The following is a 25,877-nucleotide window of genomic DNA, read 5'->3' on the forward strand; positions in this document are numbered from 1 at the left end:
GAGGAATTCGATGGGGCGGCGGTGGGGGCGGCGGCGGCGGGGGCGGCGGTGGCCCGGATGGGGAGCCACCTGGCGGCACGCTCGGTGCCGGGACTGCTGGCGCTGCCGTCAGCTGCCGGTGTTACGGAGCCTTCAGCGGGAGGACCCGACGCCGGGGGCAGCAGCCAGGAGGCAGCGACGGCGACGGCGGCTGCAGGAACTGGACCGGCGACCCCTGCGACGCCGGCGGCGCTAATGGGGCGTCGCAGCAGCACTGCCGAGCCGGCGAGCGCAACGGACGGTGACGGGGACAGCAGGGGCGGCAACGACACCGCCCAGGCAGCTGCTGGTGGCGGCGGCGACGGTGGCGGCGAGTCCAGGGGCCTGTTAGCCAGGTCGCTGTGGATGGCACCGACACTGCGGGACTTGCTGGAGGCGGCGGCGTCCAGGGTTCGCGGCGGTGGCGGCGGTGTATCTGCGACGCCGCCGGCAGCCAGACGACAGGTCGACAGTACTGCGCCCGCCTCTAACAACGAGGGCCTGGCCGACGGCACTATTCGTGCAGCCGGCGGTGACCCCGCCAGTACGACCCGACCCGCAAGTCATGGTGGTGCTTGCGGCAGCAGCGCTGCTGCTATCGGTTCCGTACGTGTCAGGGGAGAGGGAAATGCGCTGGCGGCGGCGGCCGGGCCCGGGAACGGCGGCAGCCGCTGGCCGCCGGGGGTACGCGGCGGAGCGCCGTCAGCAGCGATGGCCCCGGGAAACGCCGCAGAGTCCACCATGGATGTCGGCCACCAGGGCGTGATTTTCAGCGACAGCGAAGATGAGGAGCGCGAGGACAATGACGAGCGTGACGAGATGGACGGCAATATGTGGGTAAACCTCGCATATTCTGGCGGTGGCAGTGACGGCAGCACCAGCCGCAGCAGCGGTGACGACATCGGCGAGAGCAGCGACGGCGAGGCTGGCGGCGGCCACGGCAGCGGATTATCCTGGGGCTGTTGGCGATGAGCTGCATTGGGTCGATGAACACAACATTGTTGCCACAAGCTCCTCTCTGCCCCTCTAGGCAACACGGTGTCCGGCCCAGGCGGATTCCGTGAAATAAATTCCGTAAAGGCAGTTCGCAGCGGTCCAGCAGCACAGGCTCTCACAGGGTCACACATTTTGGAGCTCTTGTGTGTTTCCGATGTGCGTTCCCGATGATGATGATGGCGTATGTAGTTGTTCAGTAGAGGCAGTGACAGGGAGCCGGCGGCAAGTGGGGGATGAGTGAGAGCGCCGGAAGAGGATCCAGAGCGCATTGCCATTTCCTATCGGACATACGTTTTGCTGCCCTCGAGAGGACTGAGCCGGGGCCCCTCGGGCTTGGGAGGAGGGGAAGGTGTAGTTACGCCTCTTAAACATTGCAAGAGCCATATCCCTCCTCCTTCCTCCTCTTCGACACCCTTGTTGAAGTGTAGCTCGGGTATACCTTACATAAATATATTGTGCCATTTCGCCTCGGATAACGCTCCTCGTGTAACAGTGCTGAGAGCGCTTCATCCCTTTTACCGTTTTCGTACATGCTGACGACGGCGGGCTCTGCGGCTGTGGGTCTCCCTAGGTGCTCCCGCGGTCCCCTGCGATGGTGGTGACGGGTCCCCGGTCCCGTTTTCCCCCCCTTTTCATCAACGGAGACGTTGCATATTGGGGGCATACTGGGCCGAGGCGCGGAAAGATGAATAACCGTGAAACGCTTGTCGACAGAAACACGGCACGACACGGCAACTTTGGCCATTACCAACCAGCTACCGCCACTTTCAAGACTATGTGCCTACCGTCCCAGCACAGCGCTCTAAGACAACAAATTTTCAGAAAAACACACTGCCGAAAAGCTAACGCCGCCGACCGACTTTAAACCCCTTCGCCGCGCCGCCCTGGCGCTTTGACCGTGCCGCCGCCGCGTCCGCCACGCAACGAGTGCAGCGGCACACAAAGCCGTAATCGCGCAGCGCGGCCTGGCGTTCCTTGTACGGCAACGTTACGTCAATGTACGACAGCGTGATCTCCTCGCCGGCGGCGATGTCGCGCTGAGCCAGGACGGTGACGGTCCGGTCGCCGGTATCGCAGACGGCGGTGCAGTTCGGGTCGCACGAGTGGTTGATGCAGCTCTGGGGTGGGGGCAGGAATTTGATGTTTTTACACATTTGAAACACAATCGTAAGGAAAAAGGTATTGCTACTGTCTGCAGATCTTTGTTAATAATGGCAGCGAAGGCACAGTAGCGAAGCGAGGCCCTAACGTTATGCAAGTTTTGGGGCCTTGGATATAGCAGCAGAGCCAAGGCAGCGCACTTAAATGGCTGCGGCAAGGTGCGCGGCGGACTGGGTTGAGGAGCAGGACAACGATGGCAGGCACCTACATAGGACATCCATCAAGAGGAGGACGAAGAAGAGCGAAGCAGCGGTGTGCAGGTTGCGACCGAAGAGGTGCCGGGGGAGAGGCCCGGGCGGCTCAAGAAAGACTGTCGGGTCAAAAGTCCCCCAAAGACCACAGGACGCCCTTCTTCCTCCCTCCCTCAGTACCTCCGCCCCACCACCACCCTCCCATTCACACACCTGCAGAGCCAGGAAGGCGGTTGACTCACAAGGGCTCGCGTATTCCGAATCCAGCGCGTCCAGCAGCGGCTGAGTGATCTGCAAAAGGTTTCAGGGCAGGCAGGCGGACATGTGCAGCAGGCAGAGGTCCATATACGAGCCGACGTCATGGCGGGTGAGCTGTCTTTCATTTTGTACTACAGACTAATACATGATTCGGATTGATAGACAAGGCAACCCTACGCGGGACGGAAAAAGGACGTTTTTGGGTGAAAGCAGGATGAATGAATGCATCCCAACCTCACATCGTCTTACCTGAAGCACAGCCTGCTTCTCCGCGCCCTCCTCCATCTCGTCCACAGCCAGGAAGTAATCTTCCACAGGGGAAGGCACGCTCAGGCCCATGTTATTCAGCTCAAACATTCCCACAATGCTGCCGTACACCTATGCAGATTGTGAACACACCGAACATGATCAAGTACATTTTTCACGTTTCGATTTGAAAGTCGGAGCATGATGCACTGTTGTTAACACAACATAAAGCGCGGCGCAGTAGGTGCAATGAACGCTATGATTGCTGCTTTCAGGACACGGTGCGCGTAATTACTAAAAGCACGCACACGCACACAGCTCAGCATCCAACCCTTTTCTGTCTCTCTCTCTCCTCTCTCTCCACCCCCACCTCGAGCTGCAGCAGCTCCGGACCAAACCGCGGGTCGCTAATGGCGGCTGACAGAAGCTCCAGGGAATCTGATGCCAAAGATCTGCAGCAAACCACAGGTCGGGTTTTAGAGGTGTAGAGGTGCCGGAGCTCAACTCAAGAGGCGGTGGATGTATCCACACGCGGACCAGGCCACGTTGGTGACTATGCGTATTTGAACGGTAGGTCTGTATAGGCTGCAGCAGGGACATGTTTTGGGGTGCTGCGGGCCCGTTCTCCGTTCGCCCCGTTCTCCTTGACTTGGGGAAACACATCGAGGCTGTAGTCCGGGGGCGAGCCCAAACGCCGCATATACAAACCAATCTTCCACCTCTTCCTCTTGATGTACAGCATTAAGACGGCTGACTTCTAGCTGATGTAGAATTCATTTGTGTGCTGACGTAGCGACCGTTGCGAGCGTGGTGTGTGAGCTGACGTAGTATTAGTGCTGATGTGGGTTTACGTAGTATTACCCGAGTCGGACCATGCCTGCCACTAACCAGTCCATGGGGCCCCAGTCAGGGGCTCTGACGGACAGCCCCCTACGTGTGCTGAGCACTTGTAACTTGCTGACCTGCCCGTCTTCACGTTATCCGTTTCACCATTCCACATACTCACCTACGGACCTCGCAGCCCATCCAGCCTATATAGCCCACACATGCAAAGTGTGTAGTAGTAGTTCACATCCCGGACGTCACCCACGCAGCACCCCCAAGCAGAACCAGACCACCGACAGGCACCACCGACACCTACTTGAGCTGTGTGCGAAACTCCTCCTCGTCATCCACGTCATCCGGTACTGCAACTGAATCCCACCAGCACCGCTTCCAACCGTACATGTACGGCTGCCACGCTGCCAGCAGCGCTGACCGGTATGCGTCAGACGGGCCGGCGGCCCCTGAAGAACTCCCTGCTTGCGTCCCCGCTGCCTCCGTGTGCTGCTGACCTGGCTGCTGTCCTCCTCCAGCCGCTTCAGCGTCAGCCGCCGCCGGAGTCCCCCCTCCCTGTTCACCAGCCAGGAGCCTCGCCGCTCGCAGCAACGTCGACACCACCACTTGCGCTGCCAACAGGAAGATTTCGTTCGTCTCCCTAGCGTGCTCCCAAAACGCTACCAGAGCGCGGCGGTCAACGCGGATGCCGTACAGCTCTTCCACGTCTGCCGCCTCCGCCGGCGCCGCCGTCGCGGGCTCAACGTATGTGGAAAGGCTGGCAGCGCTGGGTCCCGACGACCCGGCTGAAGACGGGCCGGGTTCGGGCCCAGCCTCTGCTTCTGCCTCACGCTCGGCTTTAAGCTCCACTAAGGGTGATGAGGACGTGCGCGTGCCTGTGCACAGCAGGCAATGCGAGTGCTCCCAGGCCTCCGCCTCGCAGGCGGCGCTGCAGTACAACGCCCCGCAGCCGCGGCGGCAAGGCATCTGCACCACAAATGCGCGCGCGGCAGCTCTACTGTAGCGAAGCAAGGGACTTGGCCGTTCGCTAACAAAAACTAGCCTAGTACCTCTGGTGCTGTATCCCACCATGCGTGGTGTCGTTCCGCAACCTTCACACCTTCACAGCAACTCAACCAATCCCCCTAAGCAAGTCATGCATATCTCTCGGGTGATACGGCATCATCATCATCATCATCATCATCATCAACACGCTTAGGGGGCCGGCGTGGAAGCCGCAGGTGTGCCAATGAGGGTAACCGCTCATTGGTATCCAACGAGTGCGTTTCATTGGCAGCCGTGCTGCCGCACGGGTGCCCATACCCCCGAAACCACAGCCGACACGACGTACCGGCTTCGGAAGTCGAAAGCCGTCCGTCAGTGGCAGCGTTACGGCACCTGAGCACAGCTCCGCAATCCGCTCGGGCGTCACGTGGGCATAGATCTGCATCACATCACAGAACACACAACAAGGACAACATCGGGAGGACCACGGGACCCAAAACCCAGGCGTGATGTGCGAGGTTCAAACACACACAGCAGCAGTGCGCGTGGTACTGGAGACCGTGAGCGCATGGGGAAGGAAAAACGCCGCGGCGGAGTGTACGGAGGTACGCCAGGTGGCTGTCACAGCAGCTACTGCTGCTGCTGCTCCACACACTGACAGATGCACAAGGCAGCCTTTGAAAGGCAACGTACGGCAAGGTACGACTCCAGTATCTGATTTCAGGTTCTAATGAGGAGCTTGAAATTGCCGTGAGCTGAAGTGTCAAGAGGTTATAGAGGAGGATCAGTTCGGCCTTTTTGATGTCATGCGACTTGACGCCAGCCAGTAACCCAGTGATTCACCAGACGCAGGCGCCGCGACCCCGTCAACCGCCCTTTCGGGCGGATGCGTAACCCCGCGCTAAAACCACTCAGGGTTTGCTGTCCGGCCGTCCGACAACGCGCTGGTGCCAGCTGTCTCTGCCGCTGGCGCCGTACGGGGACATGGCCGTGCCTCTCGCCGGCAAGTGCGAGTGTCGGCCGCCGGGCGCGCGTGTGCGCGCGCCGTCTGCTCCCAAGCAAATGTGCCGCTTTGAGGCAGTACATGCAGGTTGCAAAACGGCGTGCACGCGGGCACTGGTCCTGCCTCCACTGCACCACCAGCGAGCGGGAGCACGTGTCCCTACCCTTGCGACAGCGGCCACTCGGGTCTCGGAGCGGGAGCCGCTGGGGGTTGGGGCAGGGTGACTGAGGGCTCTTGAGCGCACAGGGTTGCCGAGAGCCGCGGCTCGCCTGGCAACCAAGGGTGTGAGCTGGCGCCGCCTCAAACCTTTTACTTTTCTCGCATCATTTCCTCCCAAACTTGAGACGACCCCAACAAGCTCGGTGCGGCAAAGTTGGACCGAAGTTGGAGCCAACCTGACGGCTGCATCCGCCAAGCAATCGATTTAATGGTCGGCTGTGCAATGTGCGGTTGCGATGAAACCGATCAATTCGACATCCTAGCATCACCTGCTCCAGTCGCTCGCCAGCCTCCAAGGCACCGTCCAGGTCGACCTCATCCTCGGTATCGCCGGCGCTTCCGCCGCTCTCTGCATGAGCGCCACCTTGCTCTGCCCCACGCAGCTGATCCACCAAAGAACGCAGCTTGTGCCCGATTTGAAGCTCAATAGATCCTGCGCGAAATCTTATTTCAAGGTGGAACAGCCAAAGTATGGGGCTTTTCATGGACTGCCTTTCTTACCAACATAGCGTAAGCAGGCTTGGCATACGATGGCACTAGCATGATTGTCAAGGTGCTGCAAGTTCACCTGCGAAGCATTTACAAACCCTAAGTCTGTATACTCCAATAAATTTTCAACGTAACTGTTCGTCAGCGCGCCAGGACTTCTGTTATGACTTGCCCGACATCGATGATGCCAATCTCACCACGCCTGCGGTGGTCACGATCTCACCAAGGGCCGCTCGGTGAAGACTGTCACGCCCTCGTCGATGTTGCGCGACGCGACAACACCTTTTCCTTTTCCAACTACCTCTAAATTTATATCAAGCGAAGATGCTTCGGCATCGCGAAGTACCTGCGCCGCCAGCAGTACCGTTATACTCGAGCTTCCTACGTAAAATAGAAAGCTTCCTACGTACCTGGTTATAGTACTTAAGCTGAGACTCCGGGTCATGGCTCTGCGCCAATAGCAAGGGACACATTTCGGCACACAGCTAAAGAGGCTGAGGAAATCTATGGGCGCCGAAGCCACTGCTGTACAGGGTAGTCCGCTTATCCAAGGATACACTGACGAAAAATAATTCGAGCTAAAATCATTTAAATACTTCGACATTCCCAGTTGTGTCACGGCAGTAGCAAAGGACGTGTCGTTCTTGCGTACCCGACGTCCAAACGGCTTCCAACCACCCTTCCAACCACCACCCTCATCATAGGGAAGCCACGCTAGCCCACATTCACCAGACGGAGCCTCCATAGCGCCATCCTCCCTTCGCCATCACACATTGCATAGCACAAAACGGAAAATTGATATGCATCGTCCGGTCTACCCCGTTCATTCGACAAGCTAGGAGCAAGGCTGCGCCAAAGGGATTACGCCTTAAAAACCATTTCGATCACACTTTCTGCCATGACCTAACAAATCCACGAGCCATCGTCGCCTCTGACACACGAGCGGCACCTCGTAAAAAAGGCATACCTCAGTTACGACATCACATGTCCTTCCAGGGGCTCCGCAGCGCGCCCGTACCAAGATCACACAAACAACTGTTAGCGGTCCAAATGCCTGATCTCATACAAACGTCCAACATGCCGTACCGCTATGGGTGCACCAGACAGAGAAAGAGAGTGTGTCAGAAAGCAGACGCTTAACAAACAAAATGGACAAAAGTCTCGGTTTGAGTTCCGATTGAAGGATTGTTGTCAGCTTGATTGCGGTTGCCCACACACAGCGCTCCCACGCCGCACCACTGCCGCACCTAACCGATTGCTGCCTCGCTACCATCGCGCCAGCCCGTACAGCCCGTGACGTCACTGCTCCAACAACCATGGAGCGGCGAACCCGTAAGGCCTCCCACGCTGTACACTACACGCGCATTTCGATAGAAGGCATAAACAGGCTGCGTCCTCCTTAAATAGTTGCAGCGCAGCGCAGAATGGCAGAGGTCATTAGAAAGCTCACATCGTTTTACAAAACCCAACCGCACAAGCCGCCGGCGCTGAACCAGCGCCCCAGGGGCCCGCCAGCGACCCTCCATCCCAGCACACCGCTTCGACCTCTCTACTTGTGTTTGGCACCGTGTTACAAATTATGCCAAAGCTGGGCACGCACGCACGCACTCATACAGCCCCGTTCGCATGGTTACCACAACATGCAAACAATCCCGGCCACTAATGCAGTCAGGCATCAACCGCACCTCGCATCCATGAATATTCACCCATCCGCCCATCACCTAAACCCCGTTATCGTTGCATTTCGACCGATGTCATTGCGCAGCGCCCGCTGCCTGCTGATCCGGGGACGGAACCCCATTGCTCCCGTCCTCCCGGAGCGCTTCACCAATGGGCTCCGCTTGCGTCAAGCCGCTGTTCGCCGGCGACAGCGCACGGCGGCCCTGCTGCGACTGGAGTGAGGAGGCATTTGCGCTCCGGAAACCAGTGTTTGACCCATTGCTCGCGAGCAAGTCGCCCCAGACCAGCTGCACAACCTGGAAGGAAGCCAAGGTTTGGGGCCCCGCCAACAATCGCCGCAGATGGTCGGGTCAGCCATAGAGCGCGCGTAGTGTGGGTTGTGCGTATCGGGTGCTGCTCGCCCCTACTAGCTCAACGAAGACGAGGGAAAGTACCGATGGAAAAAGTCATAATGTGGGGCATTACAGAAACTGACTGCACGACGCGCTTAACTGTGACCGCAAGCATCACCGTAAGGAACAAAAAGCTAAGACAATTAGCACCAGGCCGCCGCACAAAACCCCCCGCTTCTCTGCAACCCAGCGCCCGCAATGAGGGGCGCTCCCCACCGGTGCTCGGCGAGGGCAGCAAAACGACTTCACAACACGCACGAGTTACAGGAAAGGGGAAACAAATGACTAAGGACACATTTGGAAGCATCGGCAGAGAACTCACGATGATCGAGATGTTATCTGCAGCGAGGCGCTCCTCCCATTCCAGCAGGGCCGCTTCTAGAACCGCCTGACAGGCTGCCTCCGGCTCTGCTGCATCGCCCACGAGCTGCGCCACCGTGTCATTGCTTAGCACGTCCCACACCCCATCCGATGCAATCACAATGTATTGATCTGCGCGAAGTAAGCGAAAGAAGCGGGGGTTGCACGTGTGTGTAAGATGGGACAGTGTGGGCAAGCAGCAAACCCCCTGTCGGGAATTCAAGAAGGCTGAGAATGGCCGCGGCATGCACACCAGTACATGGCTGTTATCTCGCACACTATGGTTCGAGAGTGTGCAGGAATAACCCTCTCATTATGTCATGCGGGGCGCCCGGCCACACACTGGCCCGGGTCGGGTTGCCACTCTTCAATCCCCAGCCTTGACCTGACGGTTCTTCCGTAATGCCCGGGTCCTCTCGCCACCGCGGTATTCATGAGCATCAGCGCATTTAGAGCAGTGAATGACCCCACCCGTCTGCTTTTGTTTCCTGCTTCTTCCCGCTTCCAACCTTCTCCTGTTAGTGTGATGATACCCTGACTATGCTCAATGGTTTGCCACCTGAACCGTGGCCGCGTCCTTCCCCATTCTCGACAACCCTTCCTGGTAACTCTCAGTCCCTCCTGCAAGGATTCGGCGGTGTCCAACCCAAATCCCAACCCAAATCAACTACCACTAGTGCACCTAGAAACGGTCGCAGCGCCATGAACGTAATTTCTGGCCGCGCCGTGCAGCCCACAGATGTTGCCATGTCGTCCCCGATCGAACGTGAAAGCAACAGGCCGGGGCTTGGGAGGTGCGCCAACCATAGGCGTGGCTCCCCCACGGTTTTCCCGCTGGGTAGCCTCTTCGGCTCCACGCGACCGCCAGCGGCCTCCACCCTGCACGCGTGCGTACAGACAGACAGATACGCCTTCTTCACATGACACGACAGGGGCATTTATCTACAGCGTTTGGCAGCACACCCTACACACGCTTCAAGGACGGAAAGGTGGCAGCAGCAAGGTGCGCCACAGTCGGCATGTAGATGCACATGTCCGCGGTGGCTGCACGGCGTAGCATGCTGAGACTCCATTCCAGCAAAAGACTTTTTATGTCGGAACCCGTCGGTCTGGATGCAGCGCTGCCGGCCGCCGCATCTCACTGCCGGCCGTAGTGTGCTTATGCCCCGACTGAATGGATGCATTGCTCCATGTGATGGACCCCCTGGGTGAGATTCGGCCCTCTCCAGAGCACACACACCCTCGCCCTGCTTGCCGACTCCCCGGCCCACCTGTACTTCTCCGTTCTCCGTGACGGCCGATGATCCAAAGTCAGGGGCTGGACTTTCCATTGGCTGTCCACTTGTGCCATGCATAGCACCCGCGAGTCGCCCGCAGCAGCAACCCAGACGCTTGACTTAATCTGGAATACCACGCTTGCGGTGGTGCCGCTGCTGGATACATTAATCCCCGCCTGCGTCGCATTTTGCGAAGCAGGCAGCATAATTCCGCGGTGACGACCTCGGCTGGCCGCTCGAGTCATAATCCAGACCATGGTGTTGCGGGAAAGAGCGGCGGTGGGGCGGGGCCCACCGTTCATACCTGGTGGAGCCGCCGCTCTGTTTCCACGAAGGCATCGCTGATTATTGGTTCGATAAGTTCTTTTGCATTCGGATCCTTGACACCGTCTGCCTGCAGCGTCAGTACCCACCGAGCAATCGTGAAGGCGAACCCCAAGTGTTTACACTACTAGGACGACCAGCTCACCGCCGCTTTAGAATAATATTTTCGCAGTTCCTGATCAAATAGAACAGGGAGCTCCTGTCTGCAGAACTGGGCCGCGTCACGACCATAATTACCGTGACCTGCAAGGAAGAGCGCCGAGGTAATAGTGGTTCCCAGCATGCGCATTTCCTTGCAAACCCAAACCTACACATATTCTTACCGTCAAATATGCAATAACAGCAACCGTCTTTTTGTCCACCGAAGCCCCCCACTTGACAAAAGTACTCGTCCTGGTTCTCTTTCTTCAGAGGTCCGAACCCGATATGCTTTAGGCCAGCAGCCTGTACACAGACCATTACGAATTCCAAAATGATTCACCTCAACACGTAGAATGCATATCCGTGCAACCAGGCCGCTTACCCGGGTTTCCAGCTCAACGTTTGCAGTCGGAACTTGCGGAAGCGACTTTTGAAGTAGGAAGTGGCTGTGCTCTTCGCTAAGCGGTGGAGGTGATTCAAAAGTTTGCATATCAACGCCCCCAAACTGTACTCCACGAGAGCCAGGGCGCTGTTGCTGCTGCAACAAAACCCCCATGTCAGGGGGAGAGCCATGCACTGATGAACAGGGCAAACTCCCCACTGAATCCCGTGCCTCCTGCATCTCCTCGAGCTCCACGGTACTTGCGTCGGCTGCGGTCATAGGCTCCGCCGCCGCATTTCCGCCGTTTGGAGAGAGATCATCAGGAAGCGATGCAGAAGGCTGTTGTGCAGTTGCTTGCCCATGATCGGCGGTGCCGCCCTGCGACGCACGACCAGTTAAATGCGTGCATCCTATTGACGCCTTTATCCTCAAGTGCGTATTGGCAATGCATATTGCTGGCTCACTGCTAATCCTTTCACCTTGCTTTGTATGCAGCCCATGTCCTACGCTCCCGGTCAGTTCTTATTAGCCAATTAGCATCTCAGCAGACCCATAGCCCACAACCCGCTTGCACCTGTTACTAGCTAGGCACGTGCCACAGATTGGGTTCACGGTGCAAAAGCCCGTAGCAAGGGAAGCTCTCCGTTATTTTGCACTATTTTCGTGGGTTCCACTAGGCCAGCCTAACTAATGGCGCTGAAGGAAAACCGCTTTGTCCCAATTCATATCGCTCCGTCAGGAAAGGAGCAACATGTGAGACGAGCATATGGCTTGCATTTCCTGTCAGTACTGTTCCCGGATACGGCAGCAGGAACTATTGCTTGACTTGCTCGCAGTGGATGCATCTTTCAACCTTCTAATGGTCCTGCGGAAGAACTCATATCTGTGGCTTTCATGAGACCGACTGAGGCTGCTGGCCATGCGCACTGCATTTTGGCAAGTAGAGACCCTTATCTTCGCACGAAATCCTGGAGATGTAGACACATGCACTGAATATCCAGTATGCTGCTGCGATGCCTAAATGCCAGATCATAGCCTGCCGTGGTGCGGAGTGTTGACCAGTTTCCATTACACTCCAGACTCTAAGGATTCAGCCAGAACATAAGCATGGCATTCGGCGGCTTGGACCTTGAGGTAAGGGACCCTAACCCTCGGCTGCGGACCTTCGGCCTCTCTGGGCTCCGCGGCCCAGGGCGTCTTCAGTATCCCAAAGCAAATCCGAAGTCCGACCCATTCGCCACCCCTAAGACGCCACACCGGTGCCCAATCTATCGCTCCCACCACAGTAATGCGCAGTCGCCGCCTCGCGCTCATGTCACCCCAGAGACCCCAACTTCCCCAAAACCCTCTCATGCACATGCACGCAAATCCATGCCCACGCTTTCTGACTCTCCTCTAGCACCTTCCCTCCCAGCACTTGCACTGCCTGAGCCGTGCCTCTCTGCGGAGCAAGCATCCCCACGCGAAACATCTACACCGGCGCGTTACCCCCACATATATTCACCGTGCGAGACACACACACACACACACTCCCTGCACATGCCCCCTCCATCGCATTCTTCCCGGACGTTCTTCAAGAAACCCCGCTGTCCCCTCACCGCTGACTGACCCACTCAACTTGCTCTTCTTCCCTCGCTAGGCCCTCCGTGCGGAGCTCACTGCCGCCCGGCAAGAGCGCGTGGTGCTTCTGCAGCAAGCTGCTGAGCTCGACGTCATGCAGCTGGGCGGCGTCGGGGCAGCTGATGGCGACCCATTGGAGGGTGCGGACGTCGCGGACAGGGACACGCGGATAGAAGGGTCACGGTTGGGCCACGCAGCAGCATATGCATGCCGGCAGCATGCAGCAGCCGCTTCCTCTATTTGCGTATGCCTCCTCTCCCGAGCTGACCCCGACCCACATCAAATACCGCCCGAGGGACTGGGATTCAGTGGGCAGTGGGGACCCTGCGCGGGGTGTCAAAACGGTTGCTACAGGCATGCGTTGCATATGCGGCCGGGCGCCAGCTGTAGTTACAGCCTTAACAGCCGGCAGAGCGACAGCAGCAGCCGCAAGACAAGACATGGGTTGCCGCGGGGTGTCGGGTGCGAGATTTCTGGTAGCAGCTTTGTCCGAAAGCCCCTAATAACAGGTGCCATCCGGCTCTTGGCACCAGTAGTGCTGCGCTAATAGAGCAGCCATACGGGGATTTGTGTGAGGGGGTCAGGAAAAGTCAACACCGCGCAAACCCAAGTTGGTACGCAAACGGCGGCCTAAAGAAGAGGGCAGGCTTATGTGCCTGGCGCACAACAGGTGGTCACACACATACACACAGAAACGCACGCCACGGATCGTCTTGTGATGCAATTTGCGGGTCCGGGAGGTTGTGCATAATTGCTTTTAACGGCTTTGAGTTGCCGTGTCAGCATCTGTCTTAATAGTATCAATAGGCCCACGTCCTCTGTTTTAAACCCCCGCCGAAGCCCATGCCAGTAAACACAGTCCCCTTTCCCTTCGCGGCTGCCGCTGCCGCCCCTGCCCGCACCCCCCTGCCTCCTCTTTCCCCCCACAGCCTTCCAAGGCTTCCCCGCGGCCGGCTCTCCTGCGGCATGGCCCCAGCCGACGCCCACCGTTGCGGAGGCTCCTTCGCGGCTGCCCAGGAAGCTGAGCTGGGGTACACCGCGAGCGCCGCCCACGGGTACGGCTCCCCCGCGCGCTGCCTGACATAGCTGTGGTGCTGTCCTGTCCTATGGATCTCCCTGTTGAATTACCTGGTCCTGCGCCTCTGTCAAACAGAGGCACCGGACAGTAAATCGACAGGCGTGCAAGAAGCTCTGTCCTGCTATCTTAACGGTCCTGTATGGCCTTGTATTCGCAACCGCGATAGGACAACTCTCTCCGGGGGGCTGCAGCTTTAGGGGCCCCGGGCCGTTAGAGCGGAAAGGAAAAAGGGCTAGAGAAGGGGCCCGGGGGCTGGGCTGGGCTGGCAGCCGGTGGACGGAGGTATAGATAGGCAAATGTCCCGGAGAGGGGAGGGGGGAGTTGGGGATGGTGGAGTTGGGAAAGGTTATTGGCGTGAATTGGGGATGGATAAGGGAGAGCAGCCTGAAATATGCCCCCGCACATGCCACCGTCCGTCCGCCCTCGCATGTAGCCCCGCATCTTCAGTTCTCCCTTCCCTCCCGTCCTCTGCAACCTTCCCCCGCCCGCACCATCATCGCCACCAACCAACCAGCATCTCCCGCAGGCGTAAAGGCGGATACGCCGGCTTCCGCGCCCACGGCCCTGCCAGGCGGCAAGGCAACAGCTGCTAACGGCTCCACACAGGCCACGACAGGCCAGGCCACAGCCACTGCCTATGCGGCGCGTGCGGCGAGCAGCGACAGTTGGGATTTAATCGATGTCCCGTTGAGCAGGAGCCCTACGGCAGTTGGGAGGCAGGATCAGAGCCCCGCTGGCAGCTGGGTCAAAGGCGGCGCATCAGCGGCTGGCCCCGGGACAGCAGCTCCTGGCGGCGGCGGTGCCAGCAGCGGCAGGGTCACAGGCAATAGCCGTAGCCCCAGCCCTAGCCCCGGCACATCTCCAGGCCCGGCGGCCGCTTTGAGCAACGGAGCTGGCGGTGGCGCCAGTAGCGGCAGCATGAGCAGCACACCCAGCCCCGGCGGCGCCAGTAGCGCAGCTGCAGCGCCAGGTGGCAGTCCTGGAGCGAGCGCGAGCCCTAAGGCCGTAGCACAGATAAAGCTCGGCGGTGGTGGCGGCGGGTTCGGCGGCATTGCAGCGGCGGCGTCACGCGCCGCTGCTGCTGCGGCGGCGGTGGCGACGACGGGCCAACCTGCGGCGCCATGGATGGCTCACCACGCGGGCAACGTGGCGGGTGCGGGTGTGGACCTGGAGGCGCACCGGCGGATGGTACTCAAGGTGGGCCATCCAGTACCGAGAGGACGCGGAATACCAAGAGAAAATTTATCCGTCCGTCTGTAGATTTGTTCTCTCCAGTGGGGGAAGAAGCAAAGGGGGGAAGACACAAAAAGATGGACATTTTGACAGGCGGCCGTCGAGGATGCAAGCGACGCAGGAGATGGGATGAAGAGGATGAGGGAGGGAAAGATGGGCACGGGGGAATACGGAAGAGTGGGGGGGCTTACAGTTGTTGGAAGGAAGTGAGGAAATGGGGCAACAGCTGTGCGGGGTCGCGGAAGTGTGTGCCGGGGTTCGTGAGCTCTTACAGGATTCCTCAGGGATACGATGAGACGGCCTGTCGTTGTGTGAAAAGCTAGGTAAGAATCATAAAGTGTATGGTTTCATTGTTGATTGGTTGATTGGTTGAGGGCTGTAGGAAAAAGGAGCTGCTGGTTACAGAGGTTGTATGCGAAGGAGATGAATTAGTTTCGCATGTCACACACAACGAGGCGCATTTCTTCCTGACCCAATTCGCCGTTTCGCGTCTTCCTTTTGTGTCGTGTCCGTTAGGCCCATGAAGCGGTTTTCCTTCCCCTTAACCCCCTCCCTCCCTCTCGCGCCCTCTCTCACGCCTTCCAGGAGGTCCTCGCTGCTGTCCTCGGTGAGCCCGCAAACTCCGCCAAGTTGGAACACATGCGCCTCGACGTCGAGTCCGTGGCGGCCGTGGCACGGCAGCGCACGGCAGATGCTGTGGCGGCGGCTGCCGCTGAGGCGGAGGAGCGGTTTCGCGGCGCGCAGACGGAGCGGCACACGAAGGCGCTCAAGGCGGCTGAGGAGCGCAACGAGAAGGCGATTGAGGAGCTTCGGAGGACGCTGGAGGAGGACAAGCGGCGGCTGCAGGCCAAGGTGGGTTGGGGGCGGGCGGTGCGAATGCGAACATGTGGAAGAAGCAGAGGCTGTTGGTTGTCAATTGCCGACCCACCCAAAGCACCAGATTGCTGGAGGGGTCCAAAGCAATGTCGCAACTGCAGGGATTGTTCCAAGACAGGGATAGTGTGTGTGTGTGTGTGTGAGAGAGAGAGAGAGAGAGAGAGAGAGAGAGAGAGAGAGAGAGAGAGAGAGTGCGTCGGCGGGAAAACCTGGACTCGGCGTCACCTCCCTCGGCGGTAAATCGGTAGATAGCGGTTTGTAAAAGGACGCTGCGGCTGCCAAAAGGAGCGCGACAGTTAGCTGCGGGACGACCCGGTCCTGGATAGGGTGGTCGGACTGGTGAGAGGCCATTTGGAAAAAAGCGAACATTGGGTGGGTGGGATGGGATGAGGGTGGGGTCGGTGAAACTCTTGTGCCGAGGGCAGCATGTGCTGTCCTGGAAAGCACCCTTGGCTTGGTTTTGCTTCCCGACCTGCTGTTCTGCCTCCCCTCAGCCCTTCACCCCCTCAGCCCTTCACCCCCTCACTCCCGGGTCCCCGCGCCCCCTCTGCAGTTGGATAAGTTCCGCGGACAGCTGGCGGACGTGGAGAAGGAGAAGAAGTCTCTTAGCGGCAGGTCGGGGCAGCAGTCCCGGGAGCTGCGGGAAACAAAAGAGGCGCTCGCGGTAAGTGGGGATTGGGTGGGTGGGGTAATAGTGGGGGTGGTGTGAGAGCGGGGGTGCGTGGTAGTGGGTGGGGTTGTCAGCGAGGGCACCGCGCGGTGTGATGGAACCCCTTCTCCACCCGTCCCCAACCCATCTGGGTGCGCATACAACCCGTCCCCAATTATCTTACCTGTATCCCGCGGCCGTCTGGCTTGCTGGCTGGCTCGCTGAATCTCGTCTCCTTGGCTTTCGGGCATGCTGCCAATCTCCTAGCTCCAACCCGTCGGTGTGCCACCCACCACCATGCAGTTGTCCAAGCAGCTCCTAGCCAACGCCCAGAACTCCGCTGACAACAAGGCCAAGGCGCTGGCGAAGACGCAGGCCGAGCTGGAGCGCGTGCGGGCGGAGGCGGTGGACGCGGCGGCGGCGCACGCCGCCGCGCTGGCGGCCGCCGCGGCGGAGGCGGAATTTCATCGCCAGGCAGCGGCGCAGCAAGCGGCGGAGGAAAAGGAGCACATGCGCGCGGAGGTCGAGGCGCGGGTGTGCGCGTTGGAGGAGGCGCATGCGGCGGCGTTGGCGGCGGCACGGGGGGAGATCGATGCGGAGCGCGCGGGCGCGGGGGAGATGGCGGCGGTGGTGGCTGCTGCACTGGAGGAGGTGACTGCGGCGGCGGGGGAGATGTGTGCCGCGGTTGAGCCGGAGTTGACGGCGGTGGGCGAGGATCTAGCAGGGCTTCAGGTACGGGCGTCAGACGAACCAGACATCATCACTCATACCACACCGCACCACACCTCTTATTTCCTCTTACTTCTTATTGGCTGTTCCCTGCCGCGCCTTCCTGTCAGCTTTCCTAATGAGAATTCGTAATTAATAATAATGTATCCGCCTTCTCCGGGCTTCGCGTGGGGTCGGATAAGGCCCTGCGATCGGGGGATGGCTACGCCATCACATTATCTTTGACATGATCTGGAACCCCCGTGGGCAACGTAATTTTTGTTTCTTGATTTTTGGTCTGGTTTGCCTGGTTTCGTTTCATGCCGTTTGCGTACATGGGAGATCGGGGAGATTCAGAGGGAGATCTCTTTTGCTTTCCGATACGTGTGATGATGCGCGCAGGCCGACCTCGCCTCAATGCGCGAATGCTTCCAAGAGGAGCTCCGGGCCATGAGGGAGGCCGCGTACGCAGCTATAGGCGGATTCCATGCGGCCTGCCGTACCGCCGCCCGTGCACATGCCGACCGGACGGCTAAATTGATTGGCCTGGACGAGCGACTGCAGCGGTTGGGGCCCAGCGGCGTGATGGCGCTCATGGATGAGGCAGAGGGGCTGCGTACGGCGCTGGAGGAGGCGCGCGCGGCGGCAGAGGCGGCGGGGCGGCAGGTTGCGGAGGACGTGGCGGCGCGGCGGCGCGCGGAGGCGGACGCAGCGGCGGCGGCATCGGAATTGCGGGTATGGTGGCGGCTGCTGCGATTGGGACTCGGCCTGGGACTGGGATTGGGACTCGACCGTATGTATGGGCTTTAGGGTTAAGGAGCGGGGCTCGCGGCAGCACCATGGCCTCCACCCTCCGGCCTATAGACCAAAACATGTCGGGGCACAGAACCGCCTCTGTGTCACCGTGTCACCGTGCAGCGCGTGCAGAAGCCCACGGCGCTCTTCCTTCTTCGCTCCGAAAACTGCCTGGTGCATCCTATCCCGCGCCCTGCCCTGCTGGCAGGGCGCACACCCCTTCCCGATGCGCTGAGGATGCGCACAGGTCCCTGCCGTCCATGTCTTCGATCGTGTGGTGTGTTTTGTTGCCGCGGTGCCGCAACACGGAGGAGAAAGGGATTGGAAGCGTCCTATGACCGCACAGCCAGGCACAGACTACACACATGTATACATGTAACACATATTATACATATGTATATGTATAATTATTTTTAGCTAGCCCACATCAACTGTGTGATAAAGCAACGCGCCCCGAGCTCACACGCGTTCACGCGCGCCTGCATGCCTCTTGTGCCCACCTGCAGGCCCTGTCCACCTCCCACAAGGACCTTGGCGAGCAGCTGGAGGCGACCCGCGCGGAGCTGCGGACCACGGTGGCGGAGTGCGAGCGGCTGCGTGACACGGCGGAAAGGCTGAAGGCACAGCTACGCAAGGCCAAGGTGCGCTGTGGTGCGCTGTGTGTGGGGGAGAGGGGGGGCCCAGCGCCTTCCCCTTCCCCTTTCCTTGGCCTTTGAGTACGCATCGGCACCACCGGCACTCGCTGCATTTTATTTTCCGATTTCTCAACCCAGCTGGCTCGTATTGCGTGGCGCTCACGCCGCGTGACGCCCTCTTTCCCGTCTGTCTCCGCTGTGTGCCCCGGCAAGCTTGTGTGAAGTTAATTCCCCACCCGCTGCTCGTCCCACAAAAATGTAATATCAACAGCCCCGCCTTTCTTCTGGGTCTTAGGGATTTTCAAACTTTCACACAGAGGCGGGGGGATGGCCTTTGTCATGGTAGGATAGACGTTAAGATAGGTGACTTATCGTTGTCGATATCTGAGGGCCGCTAATGGCGGCAAGCAATGAGGCCGTGGAGAGGAGATTTCAGGTGTAGTGTCGTGACAGAGCGAGGGCAGGACGGCGCACCGTCGCAAAGACCAGGCCAGGCCAGGCTGGAAGCACAGGTTCTTGCATAGGTGCATTGCGCGGCGTGTGGCTGTGTGGTATGAAGCTCGGCGGTGGCAGGGCTGCGAGGTTCCTCAGCGTGCTTTTTTCGCGGGTGGATTGGGTGCCTTTTTTGTTTTTGTTGATTTCGGACATCCTGGCGGCGGTGCTGCAGGATGAGGCGGCTGAGCAGCAGGCAGTGCTCCAGGGAAGCAGGCGGGAGCTGGAGGCTGCCCGAAATGCGCTGCGACGCACCGAATCGGAGCTGGCGGCGGCGGCAACGGCGGCGCGCCGCGGCGGTGGCGGAGAGCCGCCCTGGCGTGGCGGGGTTGGCGGAGGCGGAGGAGGGGATGTGACATGGCGCGGCGCAGCGGCGGCGGCGGCAGCAGCCGCCGCCGCCGAGGAGGCTGCCGCAACCGCCGCAGCTGCTGCTGCAGCTGCAGCCCGGCAGGAAGCTGTGGTATCGGCGGTGGGGCTGCTGGCCGAGCTGCGGGAGCGGTACTTCCAGCCGGTGTCGCCTTCCTCCTTCCGTTCGTCCTTCTCCTCTGCCTCCTCCGCGTCTTCGGCAGCGGCCCCGGCGGCGGCGCAATGTAGGGCGGAACACCGGGACGGGGACGTCAGCCCCACGCGACACAAGACGTCCACAATGCTTCCGGATGGCGGAGGCGGGGGAGCCCTTGACGGCGCTGCCACGGTGGCGCTGGAGGGCAACGGCGCGGCTGGCAGCGGCAGTGTGGTTTCCGAGCTAGAAGCGGCTCTCGGCGTACGACTGCGGGATCCGGATCCTGACCGCGTGGCGGCAGCGCTGGATGCTTTCCTGTCCCGCCATCAGCTGTTGCTAGCCGGCGCGGGAACCGGGCTGCAAGGGGAGCGAGACGTCAGCCCGCCGGTGCGTGAGTGCACACATGCGCACGCGTGCCTGTGTATGATGTGTATATGTAATATTGTACATGTATAATATTATATTTATGTCATAGGTGTGTGTGTTTGTTTTCAAGCTGCGACTCGCAAAGGCCGCAATGTGCAGGTCTTGGCGCGTTAATTTCGTTGCGTTGCCAGGCTAGCTACTTTTGCTGCGTGTTCCTCCTCCCGGTGAGATTTGTGGGGGAAGGGACACCAACACACAGCCACACGAGTCCCCTTGCCTGCCCTCCTAACCTACCTCTTCTCTGCATGTAGTTGAAGGCCCCCCACCCCAACCCGTATGTATGCCGTTGTTGTGAATTCGGTAATTCCGTTGATCAGGTTATCACCCTGTTTCGGCCATGTCATTCTGCTTTGACTTTCCTCTGTCTTTTTTTCCTACTCCTGCTGCTGCTTTTGCTGCTCCTGCTGCTCTGCTGCTTGTTGCGTGGTGTGTGCGTTTATGTATTGTGCGTTGCAGACACAGCGGTCACGAGGGGCAACTAGCAGCCCTTCCCGGCTGCCGCGAGCCACGGACGTCAGCAACTTCTCCTACTACCCGACAGGAGTGCCAGCACCACCGCCACCACAACTACCACCACCAGCGACTGTGGCGGCTAGCGGCTGGCTGCGGCCAGTGGTTTCGGAGCTAGCATGCCTGGAGGGCTGCCTCCTGGTGGCGCTGCTGGACCGACGGTCTGGCTGCGTTCGTGGCGGAAATGGCAGCGGCGGTGGTGCTCGCAACGCCAGCAGTGGCGGCGGCAGTGACGGCACCAGCAGTTGCGGCAGCAGCGGCGACTGCTACGGCCGAGAGGTGCGTACTCCTGCGCGGCTGGGCTGGGCTGGGTCTGATGGGGCCCCTGGGCGGCTTCGGCCGGCCGGGGTAGGATGGTGGCCTAGGTTGCCTTATTAGGAGCGGATGATCGTGCGGCGTGTTCCTCCCCCCATCGTCCCTTACTAACGACTCCCTCCGATTCCCATCCATCTCGTCTCATTTTGAGTAGTGGGTAGTTACTTCGGCGTGTCATCAGTCGACCAGAGCGGCTGTGGCTGGTGTGCCGTCACTTTCTGGTCTTGCTCGCAACACACGACTTCTTCACATCTTCGCTTGTTCCGGTAACATGCCGCTGCTATTGTTCCGTGCAAAACAACTCACACGCCACAATTCGATTGTTACTGACCACAGACACATACACACTCTCTCTCTCTCTCACACACACACACACACACAGGCTCGGGGCCAGGTGGCCCAGCTTGTTCGGTCCATGATTTCGGAGCGGAAACACCTCATGCAGCGGATCCGGGAAATGCACGCCGCCCCACCACCACCACCACCGCCAGCAGCCGCCGGCGCCTCCGGTGCTGTCTCCGCCAGCATGATGACTCAGCAGCTGACGCCGTACCAAGCCCCAGCGCCGCCGGTGGCGCAGTCCGCGACTTTTTCACCGTACATTCCCGGCAGCGGCAGCAGTCGCCGTCTGTTGTCCTCCGTGCCAGCGGGCGCGCCGCCGCCGCAGCAGCAGCAGCAGCCCTCGAACCGCAGCGGCGGCAGCAGCGACCGGTCGGCCGGCAGTAACGGCATCAGGACGGCTATGGGGACCTACGGGTCAGGTATGGGTGGAGCTGGCGGCGCCGTCGCCGGTACGAACTGGACCTCTCCAGGCGAGGCGACTGAGGCATCGCGGCTGGGTGCAGGACCGTACGGCGGTGGCGGCGGCGAGCCGGACGTGGCGATGACTCCGCGGGTCGCCACAACGCGCCGCGGCGCTGAACAGACGCCGCGCAGCCTTGTACGACGCAGCACGGATACTGAGGTCATGTTGGGGGCGGCAACAGCGGCCGCCGCAGCGGCCGCAGCGGCAACGGGCCCTGTGTACGGCGCGGACGGCGGCGGCGTGGAGTGCCTGCTGCCGCCGCTGCCGAATCCGTACTCTGTGGGAGCGGCCCCGGGCCCGGGGGGGTCGCCCCTGCAGGCACCGGACATGGAGGAACTCCTGGATGTGTTGCAGGTATGTATGTATGTATGTATGTAGTTAGGTAGGTATGCGACGTGCGCTTGTGGTTGCTGGCTTTGTGCTGCCCACTGTGTGCATGTGTGTGTCTCCATGGTCAAGAGGATGGAGTCAAAAAAGAAAGCAGCGACCGCTGAGATAAAGCATCCCGCGCTCCCCAACCCATGTTTTTTCTAAAACTCCGAGAGCTGCACACACCGCCACGCAGTCCACGCCCATCTCTGATTCACTGCGCTGCTGCTCCACCTTTTCCACGTGTGGCCCGGGCGCCCCTGACAGGCACTCGACGACTCAGCCCTCCGACGGAGTCGCTGCGGCCCCGCGGTGCAGCAGGCACGACGTCAGGCGGCCTGGGCAGTCTGGGACAGCCCCGGCGGCGGCGGCGGCGGCGGAGCCGGCGCAAGTGCCGGCGATGGCGCCGGTGGCGGCGGCAGCAGCGGCAGCGGCGGACAGCCTCTATCCTCACGCCGAGGCGGCGGCGGCAATGCGCTGGGTACTCCGCCCAGGGGTCCGAGCCGGGTCTCTGGCGGCGGCGGGTACGATGTCGCTGCGCCGGCGCCACCACCGGGCGGACGGGCTATGGGTCGGACTATCAGTTGGAGTGGGCCAGGGGTAGGGGCCGCCGGGGGCGGGGCCGGAGGGGGGGCCAGGGGTTCCCGTGTGAATTCTGCCGAGCCGGGCGAGGGGCCCGGGGGCAAGCGGGGCAGCCCCTACCGTGGCGCGGCGAATGGGAACGGCCGGGGAGCCCGGTAGGGGATGGGGGCTGCTCCTATTGCTGGCGCTAGTGGTGGTGCTGCTGCTGCTGTTGCTAGTGGCTCCAAAGTACGTGGTAAGAAAGGTAGTAAGAAACGGAACGAAGAGGCTCTATGACGACAGGGCTCCGAGCTGCGGAATGGGATGAAAGAGGTGGTTGTTGTAAACGTCGTTAGAGCGGGACTGTTTCATGTATATAGCATGTGTGATGTCGGGCACAAGAGAGTGCAAAACAATTGGCGACTTTCATCGGGTTGATGAAATCAGCTTGCCTGAATTTCCGTGGTTGGTCCGTGGTCGTCATCATTGTTATTGATGATCTGTTTAATACACAAGTGCGTGCGCACGCTTGTGTGTCTGTGTGTGTGTGTGTGTCTGTGTGTGTGTCTGTGTGCGGGTTAAATGAACTGAGTCGCGAACCTCAGGCTTAAGGGTTGGAGCTGTCACATCCACAGCTTTATCGCGCGCGCGTGTCTGTCTATCTGTCTGTCTATCTGTCTGTCTATATCTGTCTGTCTATCTGTCTGTTGTCAGTCAGAAAGCTGTATATATGTCTTGAGGTGTCGTGCGTATGTGTGTGTGTGTTTGTGTGTGTTTGTGTGTGTATTTCCCGACGCCATGTCGACCCGGCGTGCGTGAGCATGGGTGTGAAGAGTTAGGGAGCTTTATCCGGGACTGATCTTACTCCTTGGAAGTGAGCTTGTTGAGGGGGCGCGGCGGCTCACGCTTCTAGAGATATCTGCGGTGTATTGGGGGTGAGCTAACGGACTCCGGGTACTTCCGGAGGCCTTGGGACTTGGGACTCTGGATTTTTTGAAGGGAAAATTTTAGAAAGATATGAGTGATGAAGTGAACTTGTGCATTAAAACGAATGGCAACAGGTAAAGCCTTATTATATTGTTGAATGAGGCCGGCGCGCGCCCTGTAAGGACGGCTGTAACATAGCCGTAACACGTACACACGTGCCTGTAAGCTAATCTCCTGATCTCTGGGAGGGGGCGAGGAAAGGCGCCGTAAGACTGCGACTGCCGATGCCGCCACAGAAGGAGCACACAAGCGTGGAGCCTTCCCTCCCACGCGAGTTTTTAATCTTCTGGTGGCCTTGGCCGTGCCTGTGGCCTTGGTGCTCTATTGCCCGCCATTCTCGCATATCCAATAAGAGCTCTCCGACAGTCGTCATTGTCTCAGGTAGGGTATTTACACGCAGGCACTTACATTGTTGCAGGTGCAGTGGCATCATCTCGACAGACACACACCTCTGACAGACGCACAAACAGATAGACAAATGCAGGCAGGCAGCCGCATGCAGGGACACTTCACCAGCTGCCATACCCCCTCTCGCGCATAAGCTTTTTATGCGGGGATGCATGCCGAAATGGAAAAAGACCGATGAGAGAAGGCGCAGTCCATTGTCGAGGCCTCTTTCCGCCAAGGTGTGCTCTTCATGGTCGCAGTGAGCGTTCGAAGCGCGCGCCGGGGATTTAGGGTTTTGCTGAGACCATACGCGGGTTTTGCTGGGACCATCGCCAAGAATTCCCGCGGTTGTGAGAGAGGGGCAGCTGGGGTAGCGAAAATGCGGCAACCCAACGTAAGTGAAGACTGGAAACGTGGGATAGCGAAAAGACGGAAAGGCGCATCACGCAGCGGGTGGCTTAGGGCTGCCTGTGCCTGTGCCTGTGCCTGTGCTCTGCTCCGGGAGCACAATGAGACGCACACCCTTCGCAGCCCTATGGGCCTTCAGCTCGCATAAACCATGCATGGCTTGTTGTAGGGCTCAGTACTAGTTTACAATAGTAACCCATGTACCGTAGTGACAGGAAATGTTCGTGATTTTATTGTTCGAGACACCCTCAAAATTACACCCGAAATTATTGGTGAAACTGTTGAATTCGTGAGAAGCCAACGCAACCGAAGCAACGGTGCCTGCAATATTCGTTAATGGGTCCGACTCAGAACGCCGATTGACGCAAAATCTGGCCAATGCATGCACGGTTATTTAGGAGCGGCAAAACCAGCTCTATCCGTAGCTGGGGCGCCGCGAGCAAGTGTGAAGAGTCCGCATTGAAGGAGGCTTTGTTGCTTAGGCCGCTTGGCCCTCGGATCCATGTCCGTTCAATTACTATGGATGTATATATGGCCAGAAAAGTGGAATTCGACGAGTAATTTCTGTGATGAAGGCATTATACGATTTGGCTTCGGAGCACACATATATTCGTGACGACCATCGCCTGGAACAGCTTGTAATTTATATGTGACATAATTTCGTGATGCCGTCACGAAATTAAAATCACGAACATTTCCTGTCACTACGGTAATCTCCTAAAATTGAATACTATAGATTTCATGTACATATCTAACATAGATCTATGTTATCAATTATGCAATATGAATACTGATCTATTTCTTAAATTTGTAAGCCCCCGCTTTGTAACAGCACATTGCTGAGGGAGCACGGGCGGTATATGGCCCGTGCTCTTTACGCATCATGATGCTGAGATTTCCTACGATGAACTCTGAAGGCTAGATGGCTGGGGCGGTAAGGGCTTAGCATAAGGTATTGCGGCAGCTGCCGCAACCTCTACTGCAGTAGAGGTTGCGGCGATATCAGAATTCGGAATTCCCATTAAGAATAACGACAGCCGCAACGCATACGACACACGACGCATGGAGGACGTTATGCAATACGATTCATGTTAAGGGTTTAAATATTTGAATTTAGAGAAAACTGTAAAATAAGGCGGAGTTCCTCGGGGTTGTGTGCCGAATGAGGTGAGACTGGAAAACTGCTTCATCAGGACCTCTTCGCGGCTTATATACAGTTGCATATTACCTGTGCCTGAAAACGTCCGAAGGCATTTCAGCTGGGTGGGAGCTAATTCTGGAGCTAATCTTGCCGCCCAAAGTCATGAAACTATCCTGTGCCGCAACCATCCATGCGGTTAGCTAGGGCTCGACTCGAACCGCACTCATTATGTAGCAAGTTTGAATTCGCACAAGGGACGCTGCTATTAGCCAATATGCAAATTTTACGCTAAGCCATTTCGTATGGTCCGTCATTCTAAGGATGTCGAGCTCCTGACCTGCTTCCCTTCAAGGAGGACCCCCTGGTTCTTCGTTCCCCTCAACCTGCACGGCTACACCCCCCCCAGTGTAGGGGTATCCCGT

General features: G+C 59.1%; 3 protein-coding genes across 3 annotated transcripts in view; 2 read left to right on the plus strand and 1 right to left on the minus strand.

Annotated features, from left to right (window-relative positions):
- VOLCADRAFT_118534 (uncharacterized protein) overlaps window positions 1–990 on the plus strand; it is a gene marked incomplete at both ends in the record, with an annotated part of 4,066 nt that extends 3,076 nt beyond the window's left edge. Inside the window, one exon of the mRNA XM_002953864.1 lies at window positions 4–990. Coding sequence (XP_002953910.1) covers window positions 4–990 — 987 coding nt within the window. The remainder of the gene's footprint in view (window positions 1–3) is intronic.
- A 699-nt stretch (window positions 991–1,689) lies between these two features.
- Window positions 1,690–6,955, minus strand: SMYD1 (SET and zf-MYND domain-containing protein). Its single transcript, XM_002953951.1, has 12 exons — window positions 6,813–6,955; window positions 6,626–6,748; window positions 6,415–6,481; window positions 6,183–6,346; window positions 5,038–5,130; window positions 4,538–4,673; window positions 4,271–4,366; window positions 4,012–4,168; window positions 3,241–3,322; window positions 2,874–3,002; window positions 2,580–2,657; window positions 1,690–2,132 (listed from the first exon to the last, which is right to left on the minus strand). The coding sequence occupies exons 1-12, from the start codon at window positions 6,873–6,875 to the stop codon at window positions 1,857–1,859; spliced, it is 1,464 nt and encodes a 487-aa protein (XP_002953997.1). The 5' UTR covers window positions 6,876–6,955; the 3' UTR covers window positions 1,690–1,856.
- A 4,912-nt stretch (window positions 6,956–11,867) lies between these two features.
- Window positions 11,868–22,712, plus strand: VOLCADRAFT_106179 (uncharacterized protein; the record flags this gene model as incomplete). Its single annotated transcript, XM_002953865.1, has 12 exons — window positions 11,868–12,092; window positions 12,598–12,718; window positions 13,508–13,633; window positions 14,183–14,853; window positions 15,475–15,741; window positions 16,319–16,429; window positions 16,718–17,146; window positions 17,525–17,857; window positions 18,424–18,558; window positions 19,220–19,933; window positions 21,180–21,956; window positions 22,239–22,712. The coding sequence occupies exons 1-12, from the start codon at window positions 12,066–12,068 to the stop codon at window positions 22,710–22,712; spliced, it is 4,185 nt and encodes a 1,394-aa protein (XP_002953911.1). The 5' UTR covers window positions 11,868–12,065.
- Window positions 22,713–25,877: the final 3,165 nt, after the last annotated feature.

Source organism: Volvox carteri, assembly GCF_000143455.1.
Source record: "Volvox carteri f. nagariensis unplaced genomic scaffold VOLCAscaffold_39, whole genome shotgun sequence".
Classification (NCBI taxonomy): Eukaryota; Viridiplantae; Chlorophyta; class Chlorophyceae; order Chlamydomonadales; family Volvocaceae; genus Volvox; species Volvox carteri.